This window comes from Culex pipiens, chromosome 1 (genome assembly GCF_016801865.2).
Source record: "Culex pipiens pallens isolate TS chromosome 1, TS_CPP_V2, whole genome shotgun sequence".
Classification (NCBI taxonomy): Eukaryota; Metazoa; Arthropoda; class Insecta; order Diptera; family Culicidae; genus Culex; species Culex pipiens.
The window spans coordinates 82,161,802-82,177,570 of record NC_068937.1 but is presented as its reverse complement, the minus strand read 5'-3'; the positions used below and the strand labels follow the sequence as shown (position 1 = coordinate 82,177,570).

General features: G+C 43.2%; 1 protein-coding gene across 1 annotated transcript; it reads right to left on the bottom strand.

Annotated features, from left to right (window-relative positions):
• Positions 1 to 2,085: 2,085 nt before the first annotated feature.
• LOC128092347 (uncharacterized) lies at positions 2,086 to 9,601 on the bottom strand. The gene is made up of 4 exons (XM_052705992.1): positions 9,581 to 9,601; positions 9,277 to 9,504; positions 8,959 to 9,207; positions 2,086 to 2,187 (listed from the first exon to the last, which is right to left on the bottom strand). The coding sequence occupies exons 1-4, from the start codon at positions 9,599 to 9,601 to the stop codon at positions 2,086 to 2,088; spliced, it is 600 nt and encodes a 199-aa protein (XP_052561952.1).
• Between the last annotated feature and the right edge of the window lie 6,168 nt (positions 9,602 to 15,769).

The window sequence follows — 15,769 nt, the reverse complement described above, 5'->3', positions numbered from 1 at the left end:
TGTGTGAAAAGAAAAGAATTTTATTTCGTGTTTCATCCTGGTTGGCTTGCCCACAAGCAAAAGAAAATCAGTTCAATTTGTTGGGTTGTGACGCGCGGTCAATTGTGTGGCATTGTGTGTGAAAAGAAGAGAATTTTGCTTAGTGTTTCATCCTGGTTGGCTTGCCCACAAGCAGAAGAAAATCAGTTCAATTTGTTGGGTGGTGACGCGCGGTCAATTGTGTGGCATTGCGTGTGAAAAGAAAAAAAGAAGAAAAGTATTATTTCGTGTTTCATTCTGATTGGCTTGCTTAAGTCCTTCCTACATCATCGTTGATCGGGAGGAACGACGTCGTGTGAATTGTTGCATTAAAATAGGTTTAAGTGTTCAAAGTGATTAAATTACTGTAAAAAAGTCCTTCCTACATCATCGTTGATCGAAAGGCAAGCTGAAGGTTTAAGTCGTCTGGGTAATCGTGATGAAAAATTACATTTATTTAGAATTTAAATATTTGTGCGCGAGTGTTTTGGTGTGCTAATTAGAAAGACCTTCCCAAAGCATCGTTGCTCGGAAGGCTCGCCGACGGGTTTGTTATGAAAGTCCTCCCCATAGCATCGTAAATCGGGAGCTCGGGGCAAGACAGTGAGCAAGGGAGTTACTCTTGTTACTCTAAGTTCCTCCCGTTTCCTCTACTTTGCTCCCGTTGCTCAGAAAGTTTACTTTTGACAGTTTCCCATCTCATTCTTCTTGGTTGCTCTACATTCCTCCCGATTCCTCCCGATTGCTCTCGTTTGCTCTCGGTTGCTCTGGTTGCTTCAGGAGAAATCTCTCTGAAGAGAGCAAAAAATTAAAGAAGAGCAAAACAACAAAATGACATATCGTTGTTTATTTACACATTTTCCAGATTGAATCGACTCGCTTAAAGAAATTTGTCGAATATTTTCTGTTCCTAGACTGTTCTTTTAACCCCTGGCCAGGTTGCCTGGCAAGATTGGCCATATTGCACTGGAAGTGTCCCGCGTAGACCGACGGCGGATACAGAATCGATGAAACCTCCGTAAAGAATCTATCGCATCTTCGGTACTTTTAACTCCCGGCGTACGGATATGTAGGCGGCAAGAGCGAAAGGCAATCCGACGGTGGCAACGACGGCTACAAAGTCGTCCGTGGCAAGTTGGTGCTGATTGTCGGGTTGGGAAGGAAATAAAATGGCCTCCAGAGGCTGGTCGGTGTCCAGTTCCCGGTCGAAAGTACCGATCCGGAAACTGTTCGGCAATAGCAGCGGGGATTTGAACGAGAAGCAAGTTTCAATAAAGAAATGGACAAGAAATAACGTGCTACATTCCAACCGCCAGACCATGACCACTCTGGTCAAACTGAGGCGTTGTGTAAGGCACCCTGGCGAATCCCTCAGCATCGAGCTATCACGTTCTGTTGGTTATGTTCGAAATGCTGCACATGAGTTGTCGGAGATTTCGCTGCTGGATTTGTGGCGCGGTGTGGCATCCACTAGGGCACCTGGCGTTGTGGGCAATGCCGAGGTCAGCGCGCACCTGGTCCCTACGGTTACGCTCGTTTCCTGCGTACTCGGTCCACGCTCCTTTTCGAACCATAAGTTTCTACCACATGATCGATCGGGGCTATGATAGAACGATGCTGAAACTCCTTGACAATCTTGATTTTAATCTGGACGTTTTGCTTTACCGCGACTATTCCCTCAAGCAAATGGCCATTCTTGACGCTTCGGAACAGAGATGGGAATCGACTGTACGGGGCTAAAGGATTAGAGGACGCGGTGCTCTTGTACAAAAAAGCATCTGCTTTGCTGAAGGATTGTGGGTAATTTAACTTTGAGTAGAGAGAGTTCGAGTTTGCACTAGCAAGGCCCAGGCTGGCACGAATCAACAAAACCCCACCCCACCCCTCGGAAAACCAATTTTATTTATCAACACAAGAGTAGAATAATTACATTCGCATTATATTACAACGTAATCTGTCAGCATATTACGACGGAAACACGATTTCTAGGTAACCTTTTCCGCCTTCAGCACTCGTGCCCGACCAACGGTGCACTTGTCCTTGGCCTTGGTCAGTACATCGGTTCACTCAGATGTCCAAGGGAGTCAGTAGCTCTTGATATTGATGCGCCTCGCTCCATGACCGTTCCAACCTTGTGTTCCCGCACGGAACCAGATTCCCAAGCATGATCTGGCGGAGGAGGAAGATAAAACAAATTAGATGAACAATGCTCGAGTAAAATTGGGCGAAAGTTTCCCAGCCCGGTTGAAAATTCCTCCTTAATACTTACCAGAACTTGATGCTTAGATGCAGCGGGTTGCCGAGCAAGACTTTCCGGCATTAGCAGCACTTTTTTAAATGTTTTATTAACAAAAACAAGAAAATAGTGCACTTTTAATAAGCACAATCGAAACGACAAAAAACAGAAAGACATCAGATGCGAATGGAGAGAAACGTCAACAATGTCAAAAGTGACATTTCCGAGCAGCCAGAATGGCGTTTCTCTTGTTTCTCTAAATTTCTCTCGTTTCCTCCCGTTTGCTCCCAGAGCAACTCTCGTTTGTCCTGGTTTTTTCACTGTCTTGCCCCGAGATCGGGAGTCTGCAACTTCAACTATCGGACTAACATTCCTCCCTTTTGTTGAATTGCAGGCTTCTTGGGAGGGCACCGGTATTGACTAATAAAGTTCTTCAGGGGTTAAACAGTGAACGGATGGTTGGCTCCCACTGATCATTTTTAATTCATTGTTTAACTTCAGCTGATCTGTCAATAACGGAGTAGCAGCTCATTGGCAGTCAACCATGCTCATGCTCATGCTCAATATTGCCCATATTCATACGGTGCGGCAAATGTCCTTCCAACGGAACATCCCTCGGGGAACCCGGAACCATCCGGGTTGTGGCCAGTTCGTTGAAAATGTCCATGTTCGTAATTTGCACATGTGATTTTGAAAATCGTGAAGTTTGACACCAATATTGCCCATAAACATACGGTGCCACCAATGTTCGCTCAACGGAACATCCCCGCGGGAACCCGTAGCAATTCGGGTTGAGGCCAGTCCACTAAAAATGTCCATTTTCGTAATTTTCATATGTGATTTTGAAAATCGTGAAATTCAACACCAATATTGCCCATATTCATACGGTGCTGCCAATATCCGCTCAACGGAACATCCCCCGGGGAACCCGGACCAATCCATGTTGCGGCCAATCAAGTATTTTCTGGAAATAACAACTTCTGGTTTTGAAGATTTTGGCAAATGGTCCATGCCGATGGATTAAAACAAATTTTATTTCGAAACGTCAAAATAAGCTGACCCCCGGTGGGATTGGCAGTGACTATATTATCAACGACCGGTGTGGGATGGGTGACTAAACTAAAATAGCAGCGCTGTGGGTGAACAAAATAGTTACTCAGTTATTTGCGCACCGGTGGAGATGCTCTGAGGGTCCGGATTTCGAACCATGCCTTGAAAGAGGTTTAGAATCGCTGCTGTACACTGAAAACCCAACCATGGTAGTTGCTACCATATTGTAGGGTAAAATTGAGAACACGCACCGACGTATTTTTGCTGAAAACATTCCGTGCTTGGATTGACTGATTAACGCAGTCAGTTTTACTATGTCGAGAGCACTATGGTAATTTAAACCCTCCAATATGGAGAGAATGATAATGGTTTCGTAATTGCTACCATGCAATTTTGTGGAAGCATGGTACATTTTACCATATTTGCGTTTACTTCCACGCTTCCACCAAAAAGCCACAGTTAATTTAAAAAGCAGCATTTTTAGCAAATGTTCTTAAAATTACCATGGTCGCACGCAGTGATACCAACATTACAAAAAAATGTGCCATGGCATGAAGCCGCACTTTTTTCTAAGGTTAGTACCTCTGCACGATTTTGACATTTCGGGCGTGCACCATAGAGCTATCTAAGCCCGATCTCACGCACACTAGCTTACCATTTGTTTTTGCTAGCGGGTACAAATTTTAACCTAAAAACCCTTCGTGTACAAACACGCAATACATGCGCACGTAGATAACTCTATTCGTAACTCCATCTTTGATCAAAAATCTGGATAGGGTGGTTTAACACTGTTTCCTTTATAGTCCGAATCTAAAACTGTTATTATATTCAGATGAGCCACCTGATGCACTTACCATCGCATGTAAGTCGCCAAAGACAGAACTGGAAAGCGATTCTTCCACCAATGTATCCCGGATTCCACCTCCTATAGTCAAAAACAATATTTGGTCTAGTGATTTTTGACTTTTTTGATGGGTTGATTCTATTCTTAAAGTTCTATTAGCAGTCCACTGTTCCTGAATAGCCAAGTAAAAGTTTTTATAATAGTGATCCAATGAAAGCACCGGATTGTCAATAGGAGCTGATATTGCAATGATCGTGTTTATCACTGACGACAAATTGTATGTAGATGCGACTGCCTGCGCAATTTTTCCTCCCTAAAATTGAGAGATATTGAAAAAAAATCATTCAAACAAACTATTTTACTTAGAACTCAATTCCCGTACTGCAGAATTCTTATATTCTGCAAAAAAAATGGCAGCAGAGCGTTCCCGTACTTTTCTGCAACAAAAGTATATTTACTCTCTGGCACACGGAGAGACTGCGCCCAGATTTTTTAACAATTACTAGATTAAATTTTCAAAACAACCTATCCCTCATGGGTTTCCTATGCAGATAGGACCTTTTGAAAATTTAATCTAGAATTCACATTGTTGATTTTACTTTCGTAGATTTTAACAAAAACGTACTTGTTACTGACAATTTACAGTTAAAATAATCATAATTCAATATTAATTTAATAACCTGTTTGTTGAAAATGCTAAAGCGAAAAGCTAACAGATTTCCCGAACTCGAATGAACTTGCTCGACTGTTAGCGTTGGTTTTGGGAAAATCAAAAATTTTGTTGGTTGAATATATTGTGCAAGCAGACAAAAATCAAAATACGAGCGCAACCTGTCAAAGCTGTTGCGCGGTTGCGCCACAGGCTGATGTACACGCTAACGAAAAACCACTAGATTTTTGTTCGGCGCAACAGATTTTTTTCGCGCAACAGAAGTGATGCGCACTTCGGATTGGTGGTGCGCGGATAATAATTAGGGTCATTCTCCGTCAGCTCACACAGCAGTTGCCCCGACCCCTCTTCGATTTGCGTGAAACTTTGCTCTAAGGGGTTATTTTAGTTCCTGATCACGAATCCGAGGTCCATTTTTCGATATTTCGTGACGGTGGGGAGGTACGACCCCTTTCATTTTTCTGGTTTTTTACTAAGACACGTTTTTCAGTGATTTGTAGCTCGCAACCGTGAAGAGATAGAAATTTGGTGTCAAAGGAGTTCGGAAAGTTCAGATAATTTTGCATACGAATGACCACTTGGACGATTGTTGTGCATTGTGCATTGCGCATTGCGAGAATCAGATTTTTTTTTTTCAAAAAATATTGTTGTGATGGGTGAGTGTATCCGGTTTGTTTTTTTTTTTCGAAAAATCCCCACATACAAGCAGCGCATAAGCCACAACGATCGTCCAAGGGGTCATTCTTATGCAAAATTAGCTGAACTTTCCGAAAACATACTTTCAAAAGTACACGATTGAGTTTTTGGGGTTAAAAATTCGAAAAACTGGTCAAAAATGGTCAAAATCATAACTTTTTCAAAAAACTTTTTTGTAAAATTCTGAGAACTCGTGAAGAATACATGCAAACCCCTTATGATTATACAGCAATTCCCCACGAAAACAGCATGATTCAAAAAAAAAAATTCTCCGATCGGGCTCAAAATTTTTCTGGGGGATCCTTGGCCGAAATAATTACACCCGTATTTTTTTGATTGGCCATTAGGGTGACCTACGCCGTGTTAGGGTGGTTCGAAAAATGGCAATTTTCGTCGATTTTCGCAAAAACCACTTTTTTCAAAAAATCATATCTCCGCGCCATTTCATCCGATTTTAGCTGTCCTAGACGCAAAAGAAAGTTGATTAGTTTGGCTATTTGGGAAAAATAGTAATAAGTTTTAAAAATCTAGCTTAACATTTGAAAAGGTTGAATGAAAACATAAAATGCTATTTTGAAGGTCTCGGGACCAAAGAGCCTATGTCTGAAAATATTTTTATCGGATTCCTCGGAAAATTTCACATAACATATCAAAAAATGGTGAAGTTATATTTTCGATACTCTGAGATACGATTTTTTGAAAATAAAAACTGTGTTTTTCGACGCACCACGCGCAAAAATGGGAAAATGACGAAAACGGGAAAAAATCGACTTTTTTCACTAAAACTGCGATAACTTTAAAATTTCAGCGATGACTTATACATGTTAGGATACCAAAATTTTCGTTATTAAAAGACGCAACTTTTGGTACCATAGAAAAAGACGTAATTTTAAAATGAAATAGAAAAAACACGTAATTTTAAAATGGAAATTTTGTTCTAAATGAAAAAATGACCCTTCTGGGTTGTTTCAGATTCGAAAAGTACATTAAATTTCCCATAAAATGACATTTCTCACGATTTTTGACAGTTGAGTAACGAGAAATAGCAGCGATTTTAAAACTTTTGTTTAACTTTTTTTATGAAAAATACGTTTTTTTGGAATTTTCAGTACGTCATCAAATCGGGCGTCTAATTTTACACAAAAGTCCTTTTGACACCAAATTTCTATTTCTTCACGGTTGCGAGCTACAAATCACTGAAAAACGTGTCTTAGTAAAAAACCAATAAAAAACCAGAAATTACCCATTAACAAATGGTTGAATATTTAAAAGATGAACTTGAGTTTGTTTACGTCTGTCATTTAAAGCAAGGATTCGAACGAGAGCGGTCGATTTGTTGAGTTTGTGTTGTTAATTATGAAGTGAGAGGATGTGAAAGGTGAAAATCGCACTATTTGGCTACGCCACACTTTTTATTCAAGTGACCAAACACTTGAATGATTGAATAAAGCCCCATCTTAGATCTAATTTCTTTGTGTTTCAATTTCAATCCAATTCCAATTCTAATCATATTCAAGTATTTTTTGACACGTTATTTTCATTCGGGTGGCTCAAGCTTTCCAAGTGTTTTGCTCGTGAAATCACCCCACTGTACTGATCTTAAGATCTACCCGTCTGACGCTCAGCTCATCGAAGATCACGTATATGCGGCGGCGGCAATCGCTGGTTCGCTGAGGCCAAACGATTTCCACATCATTTTTGGAGATTAAAATCAACCTACTCTTCATTGGATCCGTAGTCATTCTGGGTATGCTTTTCCTGACCCGAGTAGATCCACGTTCCCGGGCAGCAGTGCAGCTCTTGTCGATAGAATGGTGTTATTGGGAATGAATGAGAAGAATACTGTTTCAAATCACCTGGAGCGAACGCTGGACCTCATCTTTATCAATAGTGATGCCACGCACCTGAGGCTCTTGTTGGTGCGGACCTTAACCATCCCCCCCCCCCCCTAATGGCAACCCTGGAATGCACTGTTCTTGCAGAGTTCGAAGAACCACCTCAACAGTTTTCTCTACGGAATCGGTCTTTTTTCTTTAATTTTCATTTTTGTATTTTTTAATCCGGCTAAAACTTTTTTGGTGCCTTCGGTATGCCCAAAGAAGCCATTTTGCATCATTAGTTTGTCCATATAATTTTCCATACAAATTCGGCAGCTGTCCATACAAAAATGATATGTGGAAATTCAAACATCTGTATCTTTTGAAGGAATTTTTTGATCGATTTGGTGTCTTCGGCAAAGTTGTAGGTATGGATATGGACTACACTGAATAAATTTTTCATTTTCATTTTCTTTATTAGGAGATGGACAAAAGCCCCCTTGAGATGTGTCTAGTATATTCCAAGACACTCTCTCAAAAAGGCACAAAACCACCTTGTCTTTTCGCATCAACAAGTACACAAAACTCAAATGATACAAGACGGGTTCACTTTTAAAACTAACTAAATAAATTAACAAAAATATCACAGTGTTCTAAAATCTACGTGTGTGTTGTCAGGGAAGGGACTTGAGGAAATTAAGGAAACGGATTTTGATTTTGTCGCGGGATAGGTCAAAGTCGAAATGGTCAGAGCACAAGTTAAAAATACGACACATACTAGAAACTGGTTCGTTATGTCCGAATTAGTGAGAGCTCGGCGAACCGTCAAAAAGGAGTGGTTGCGAAGTACACGCCGGCGGGTGTTAATATTGATCAGTTGCAAAACAGCGGGACAATCAATGGACGACTGCAGGAGGTCAGCTACAAACACTGCCTTTGCAACATCACGTCTTACCGAGAGAAGATCAAGGTTTAGCATTTTGCAACGCTCAGCATATCTCGGAGTATTTAAAGGATCAGGCCAGGTGATGTGACGTTGGGCATATTTGACAAACTTTCGCTGCACCGACTCCACGCGTTGAATGGCGTTCTGGTAGAAGGGAACCCAAACCGTGGAACAGTACTCGAGCGTAGAACGAACCAGCGAGCAATAAAGAGCTTTGAGACAGTCTAAATCTCGAAAATGCTTAGCTATCCTAAAGACGAATCCTAATGTTTTAGAAGCTTTGGAAACCATATACGTAATATGGTCAGTAAACGTCATTTTGCTATCCAGCATCACGCCTAAATCTTTCACACAGGAAGTCCGAGGTATGGTGGTGTTTGAAAGAGTATAGAGTAAATTTTGTTGCGTTTGCGGATGAAGGAGATTACTGAACACTTAGTTGCATTAAGAACCATTCTGTTATCGGAGCACCAGTTGGCAAACCGGTTGAGCTGCTCTTGAAGAACCTGGCAGTCTCTGGTCTCCTCGATAACAGTGAAAAGCTTTATGTCGTCCGCGTAAGACAGCTTGTGACATTTAAGCAGAGGATGCACGTCGTTCATACAGAGGAGAAAAATCAGGGGACCCAGGTGGCTGCCTTGTGGGACGCCAGAAAAAAACAGCAAATATAGCAGAAATTACGTCGTCCACTTTTACGCTCACTTCTCGTCCGGTGAGGTAGGAGCGAAGCCATTCGAGCAGAGAACCGCTGAAGCCCAGTCGCTCGAGTTTAGCAACAGCAATACGGTGGTTTAGCTTGTCGAATGCTGCCGATAGATCCGTGTAGATGGCGTCAATTTGTTTCCGTTCCTGCATAGTTCGTAGGATGAAGGACGAATAGGTGACCAGATTGGAACTGGTAAAGCGTTTCGCCATAAAGCCATGCTGTTCCTAGGCGATATAATCACAACAGTTGAACTTGATAAAGTCTAGCACAATGACTTCGAAGAGCTTGCTTACAGCGCAGAGGGCAGCGATTCCGCGGTAGTTCCGGACGTCACGTTTAGGCCCCTTTTTGTGAACAGGGAACACAAACGACTTCTTCCAGAAACATGGGAAAAATCCGGTGGAAAGCGAGGTGTTGAAGAGTTGAGCCAGCGGTTCCGCGAGTGCATCGCAAGACTTTTTGAGCACAACCGCGGGGATGCCATCCGGTCCACAGCTGTTGGAACTCTTCAGGCGGGCGCCCTAGCAACTTGGGAGTCTGCTACAGATTCATTATTGAAGACACTGCAGAACTGGCGCCGGAAAAGGTCACAAATACTCTCGGTGGTTGTAGCCTCATCACCGTCGAGTACCATCGAGGTAGGGAGACCAGCTTCTTTCCGCTGCTCGTTGACGTGGTTCCAAAACTTTTTGGGTTCACGTTTCAAGCGGCTCTGGATGCGGTTCAGGTGGCGGCGAAAAAGTTGGTTGTTTAACAAACTGTAATTCCGGTTCTTAGCTCTGTAGTGGTTTTTCCAACGATCTGTCGGAAAAAATGATACACGGTAAAATTTTTTTGGTGATTTTTCATTTCACTTTTTGTCTCTAAAACTTGATTTGCAAAAAACACTGTTTTTTATATGTTTTAGAGGACATAAATGCCAACTATTCAGAAATTTCCAGAATGAACAGAAAAGCTTTGATCGAGTTATAAATTTTTGAATCAATACAATTTTTTTCAAAAAATCGAAATATTGGTCGCAAAAATTTTTCAATTTCATTTTTCGATGTAAAATTGAATTTTCAATCAAAAAGTACTTCAGTGAAATTTTGATAAACAAACATTCAATATTAGCCCTTTTGATATGTTAGTCTTGATTCTTGGTGCACTTTATCAAAATTTCACTTAAGTTCTTTTTGATTGCAAATTCAATTTTACATCGAAAAAATTAAACTTAAAAATTGTTGCGACCAATATTACAATTTTTTGAAAAAAAAAAAACTGTGACAGTGCGTGGCCGAATGGTTACGCTGTCCGCTTAGTAAGCGGATGATTCTGGGTTCGATTCCCATCTGCTCCAACCTTCCATCGGATGAGGAAGTAAATTGTCGGTCCCGGCCTTGGTTGTTAGGCCGTTAAGTCATTCCAGGTGTAGGAGTCGTCTCCATGCCATAAGTACAAACAACACACCAAACCAAGCCTACTCCGGTGAAATCGCTGGCGGCGGTTGGACTCGCAATCCGAAGGTCGTCAGTTCAAACACTGGAGTGGAAGGAACCCTTGGAGTAGACAGAGGTTTGGGTGCTCTCCCCATTCAAGCCTTCGGACTCCTAGGTTCGAGCAGAAACTTGCAATAGAGACCACAAAAGACCCGGGGGTCGTTAATGTGGATGGTTTGATTTTGTATTGAACCTAAAAATCATAACTCGGTCAAAGATTTTTTGCCCATTCTAGAAATTTTTTGAAAAATTGGCATTTGATGTCCTCTAAAACATATCAAAAAATAATAAAAAATAAAAACAGTGTTTTTTTGAAAATCAAGCTTTAGTGAAAAAAAGTTAAATAAAAAATCACCAATTTTTTTTACCGTGTATAATTTGTTTTCAGTGTAGTCCATATCCATACCTACAACCCAGTCAAATCAATCCGAATTCAGAAACGGAATCTAATTAAAATCGTATACAAATTCCGTTTCAAACGCAACAACCGGTTTGATTTGACTGGGAACTTTGCCGAAGGCACAAAATCGATCAAAAAATTCCTTTAAAAGATATAGATTTTTGAATTCTCACATATCATTTTTGTATGGACAGCTGCCAAATTTTTATGGAAAATTATATGGACAAACTAATGATGCAAAATGGCTTCTTTAAGCATACCGAAGGCACCAAAAAAGTTTCAGCCGGATTAAAAAATACAGAAAAAATCAAATGACCGAAATCTCAGAGAATTGCTCACCTGACGATCGCCTGTACTGCTTTCGCAAAACATACTTCACTGCACTGAACTAAGTGCTGGCAGCTACTGCCCAGTCAAATCAATCCGAATTTTGAAACGGAATCTAATTAGAATCGTATACAAATTCCGTTTCAAACGCAACAACCGGTTCCGTGTTCGAACCGGTTGTTGCGTTTGAAACGGAATTTGTATACGATTCTAATTAGATTCCGTTTCAGATTTCGGATTGATTTGACTGGGTGATTGGTCGGCCATCGAAAACACACACAATGTTGATGATGCTGTTGCAACATTCAACAACATTGTTCGCGCACTCCTTGCGTGAATATAGTTTATTTTGGACCAGTCTAGAGTCCACTCGCAGCTGACTTACAACCAGCTAGTCGAGTGGACAATAGATAGATTTGTGTGTTGTGTGTGTCCCATTTCTGTGTGCCTTACGCACAAGAAGGCAACAACAACAACAGCAGTGCATCTTCGCATTCAGGCCCGAACGGGCAGTGGCCACTTTTGTTTTTAAATAAACCGTTGTTTTTTCAACTTGTGTGGTGTTTCATTGATGGCGCTAAGCTAGCGCAGCTATCCGGACGAGGTCTTTTGTTCCTGCTCTACGCGGTGCTTCGAACATGGTCCTTCGAGCCGGATAGCTGCGCTAGCTTAGCGCCATCAATGAAACACCACACAAGTTGAAAAAACAACGGTTTATTTAAAAACAAAAGTGGCCACTGCCCGTTCGGGCCTGAATGCGAAGATGCACTGCTGTTGTTGTTGTTGCCTACTTGTGCGTAAGGCACACAGAAATGGGACACACACAACACACAAATCTATCTATTGTCCACTCGACTAGCTGGTTGTAAGTCAGCTGCGAGTGGACTCTAGACTGGTCCAAAATAAACTATATTCACGCAAGGAGTGCGCGAACATATATTCATGTTCGAAGCACCGCGTAGAGCAGGAACAGAAGACCTCGTCCGGATAGCTGCGCTAGCTTAGCGCCATCAATAAAACACCACACAAGTTGAAAAAACAACGGTTTATTTAAAAACAAAAGTGGCCACTGCCCGTTCGGGCCTGAATGCGAAGATGCACTGCTGTTGTTGTTGTTGCCTTCTTGTGCGTAAGGCACACAGAAATGGGACACACACAACACACAAATCTATCTATTGTCCACTCGACTAGCTGGTTGTAAGTCATCTGCGAGTGGACTCTAGACTGGTCCAAAATAAACTATATTCACGCAAGGAGTGCGCGAACATACTGCCCCCGCTGAAATGGTAATTTCAGGAATCCTTTTGTGGTGAGGTTGAGGCGCCAGCTTCGTCGAAGTGTTGCAGATGTGGTCCTCGTCAGGTTGATCCGCACTTGTGGAAAACCTCGTGTCAGAACGCGCAATGGTTCGTGACTGGCTGGAGTTGATCCTTGGTCGGAAACTCAGCTCGTGGTGAAGTTGATTCGCTGTGGGTAACCTTGAGCCCGGCCGCGCTGGCGGAACTTGTTGAACGACGTGTCCCGGGTTGATCCTTGTGGAAACTTGGTGCTTGATGTGCGACCAGGTTGATCCGTGTGGAAACCTTGGGCTCGATCGCCGCTGCGACGGGGGCAGTCATGTACGAGCTGGTGGCTCGCTTCAATGTTGTCTCCGGAAGCCCCGGAGTCCCGTGGATGGATCCTACCGTGAATTCAGCGGCTAGCGGCAATGGTGAAGTCCTCAGCGATGGCGGCTTTCGGAGGCACACAGAAACTCGCGAATCGCGATGGCGCGGAGTAAATTTGCAGGAGCAAAAAAGTGGTGCGACTGCACTGTTTACTCCGCGCCATCGCGATTCGCGAGTTTCTGTGTGCCTCCGAAAGCCGCCATCGCTGAGGACTTCACCATTGCCGCTAGCCGCTGAATTCACGGTAGGATCCATCCACGGGACTCCGGGGCTTCCGGAGACAACTTTGAAGCGAGCCACGAGCTCGTACATGGTCCTTCGAGCCGGATGGCCAGAAAGTTTCTGTCCGTCCGGCCCCTACAACGTCGACTTCGCTCCAGCAACGTAGCAGCTATGGCGGACGCGCCATCGCAGCCAGGAGTTCGAGCCGGTGTACGCTACGGTAAACTCCACCATCTGCCCACACAAGCAACAAACGGTCGGTCCTCAACGCCGTCGTTTCAGCCACCCGTGGCAGGTCGCTGACGAACTGCGCCACGTACCGTACAACGCGAGCCGCCGATTCTGTTCCAGCTCGACCGGCAACACCACGGAGTACAGCGAACGATTGGCCAACAACCTCAAGCTACGGTGTACTACAACACCTGCCACCGGTTCCGCTCCTGAAGAATCCTGCTCAAACCATTCACCTGCGACGGTTTCAACTGTAGGCCGCCGTCATGATCATCAACATCGATCGGTAAGCAGGACTCCAGGACGAACAAACAACCAGCTCAAGCCAACTTCATCACGTCGTCATCAGCAGCAGTTGGATAGACTGGTCCAGCTGTAACACGCGCCGCGCCGGTACCAACTTTCCTCGCAACGGCGATCGAGCCCAAGGTTTCCACACGGATCAACCTGGTCGCACATCAAGCACCAAGTTTCCACAAGGATCAACCCGGGACACGTCGTTCAACAAGTTCCGCCAGCGCGGCCGGGCTCAAGGTTACCCACAGCGAATCAACTTCACCACGAGCTGAGTTTCCGACCAAGGATCAACTCCAGCCAGTCACGAACCATTGCGCGTTCTGACACGAGGTTTTCCACAAGTGCGGATCAACCTGACGAGGACCACATCTGCAACACTTCGACGAAGCTGGCGCCTCAACCTCACCACAAAAGGATTCCTGAAATTACCATTTCAGCGGGGGCAGTATGCTCGCGCACTCCTTGCGTGAATATAGTTTATTTTGGACCAGTCTAGAGTCCACTCGCAGCTGACTTACAACCAGCTAGTCGAGTGGACAATAGATAGATTTGTGTGTTGTGCGTGTCCCATTTCTGTGTGCCTTACGCACAAGAAGGCAACAACAACAACAGCAGTGCATCTTCGCATTCAGGCCCGAACGGGCAGTGGCCACTTTTGTTTTTAAATAAACCGTTGTTTTTTCAACTTGTGTGGTGTTTCATTGATGGCGCTAAGCTAGCGCAGCTATCCGGACGAGGTCTTCTGTTCCTGCTCTACGCGGTGCTTCGAACAAACATCATGCTAGATCTTTTCCGTGCGCATGTTCCCCCTCCGGTGTGGCCCAACTCTGAGCTGCGAAGACTTCAGCAACGCTGAGCTGCTGCATTAAAGAGATACTCAACATTGCGAAACCCATCCACTTATAAACAGGAATTCTAGACTTTGTCTCAAGAATAAACTGTTAATTTATAAACAAATTTTCAGACCTGCCATGCTTTATGCTGTGCCGATCTGGACAAGCTGTTGCTTAACCAGGAAGAAAAGGTGCAGGTGGTTATGTTCTACATGACCAATATGACAAAGAACTTTGTGCAAAACTCTAAAAATTATCTATTTTTATTTGTATTTTTTAATTCTTTGCCAATTTATTTAATCATTAATAATTAATTCTAATTTAATGTTTTCAATTAGAGCTGGGACTTCGGATCGGATATTTTCGGACTCCGGATATCCGGATATCCAAATCCGGATAATTATCCGGATAGTATCCGGAGCTCCGAAAAAACGGATACTATCCGAAATTTACGGATATCCGGATATTTTTCCATGTAATGCAGCAAGAAGGAAGCATTATTTTCCCCATTTTTTGGTACAAGTGATGATGTTTGGAGCATTATCAATAGGGACAGAATAGTTCAGAAAGGGGAGGGGGCAGGGGAGATTTGAATCAAATGGATTATTTTACTTCTGATAGCTTCATAAATCACGTATAATGCTACACCCAAAATTCAGAATCGAGATAATCGTTCTCTCAAAATTTATTGAGGGCTCAGTGCCAAAATCGATAGAATAATGGTACCAACTCACACCATCATAACAAATGAGTTCATTCGTTAGTTGAATCAATAAATCTCCAACAAGTGTCATACATCGACTTCTGACTTCTCCTTGGTCACCAAGCTGTGGTGGCCGAGGCAGCTAAGTCATTGGATTGGTTTGTCAAAGGTCTCTGGTTCGATTCCCGTTGTCGACACTTTTGGTTTTTTGTTTGACGGATGAACTTTTTTTGCAAATGTACCTCGAGAGAATAGTTCTATCGCCCATCTCGAGCTGTGATCTCTGCGTCCGTGAATGGTATCACTATTCTCTCGACTCGAGACAATCATTCTCTCGGACTAGCGCTGCCAGTTTTGGGTGTACATTAGTGAACTGTTTGATTATTCTGATAATTATTTGTTAAAATAGACGAGGGCCTCGTGGCGCGGTAGTTAGAGGCTTCGGCTGCCGATCCCTAAGTTGCTATGGAGCGCGGGTTCGATTCCCGCCTTATCCTCCTGGCTATCTATCGGATGGGGAAGTAAAACGTCGGTCCATTTGCGTAAAAAAGGTTTTGGGTGACTCACCATTAGGGTGCCCAGAAAAAATGACCCCCTGCTCCACAAGCGGAAAACGGTTTTTTGGGTT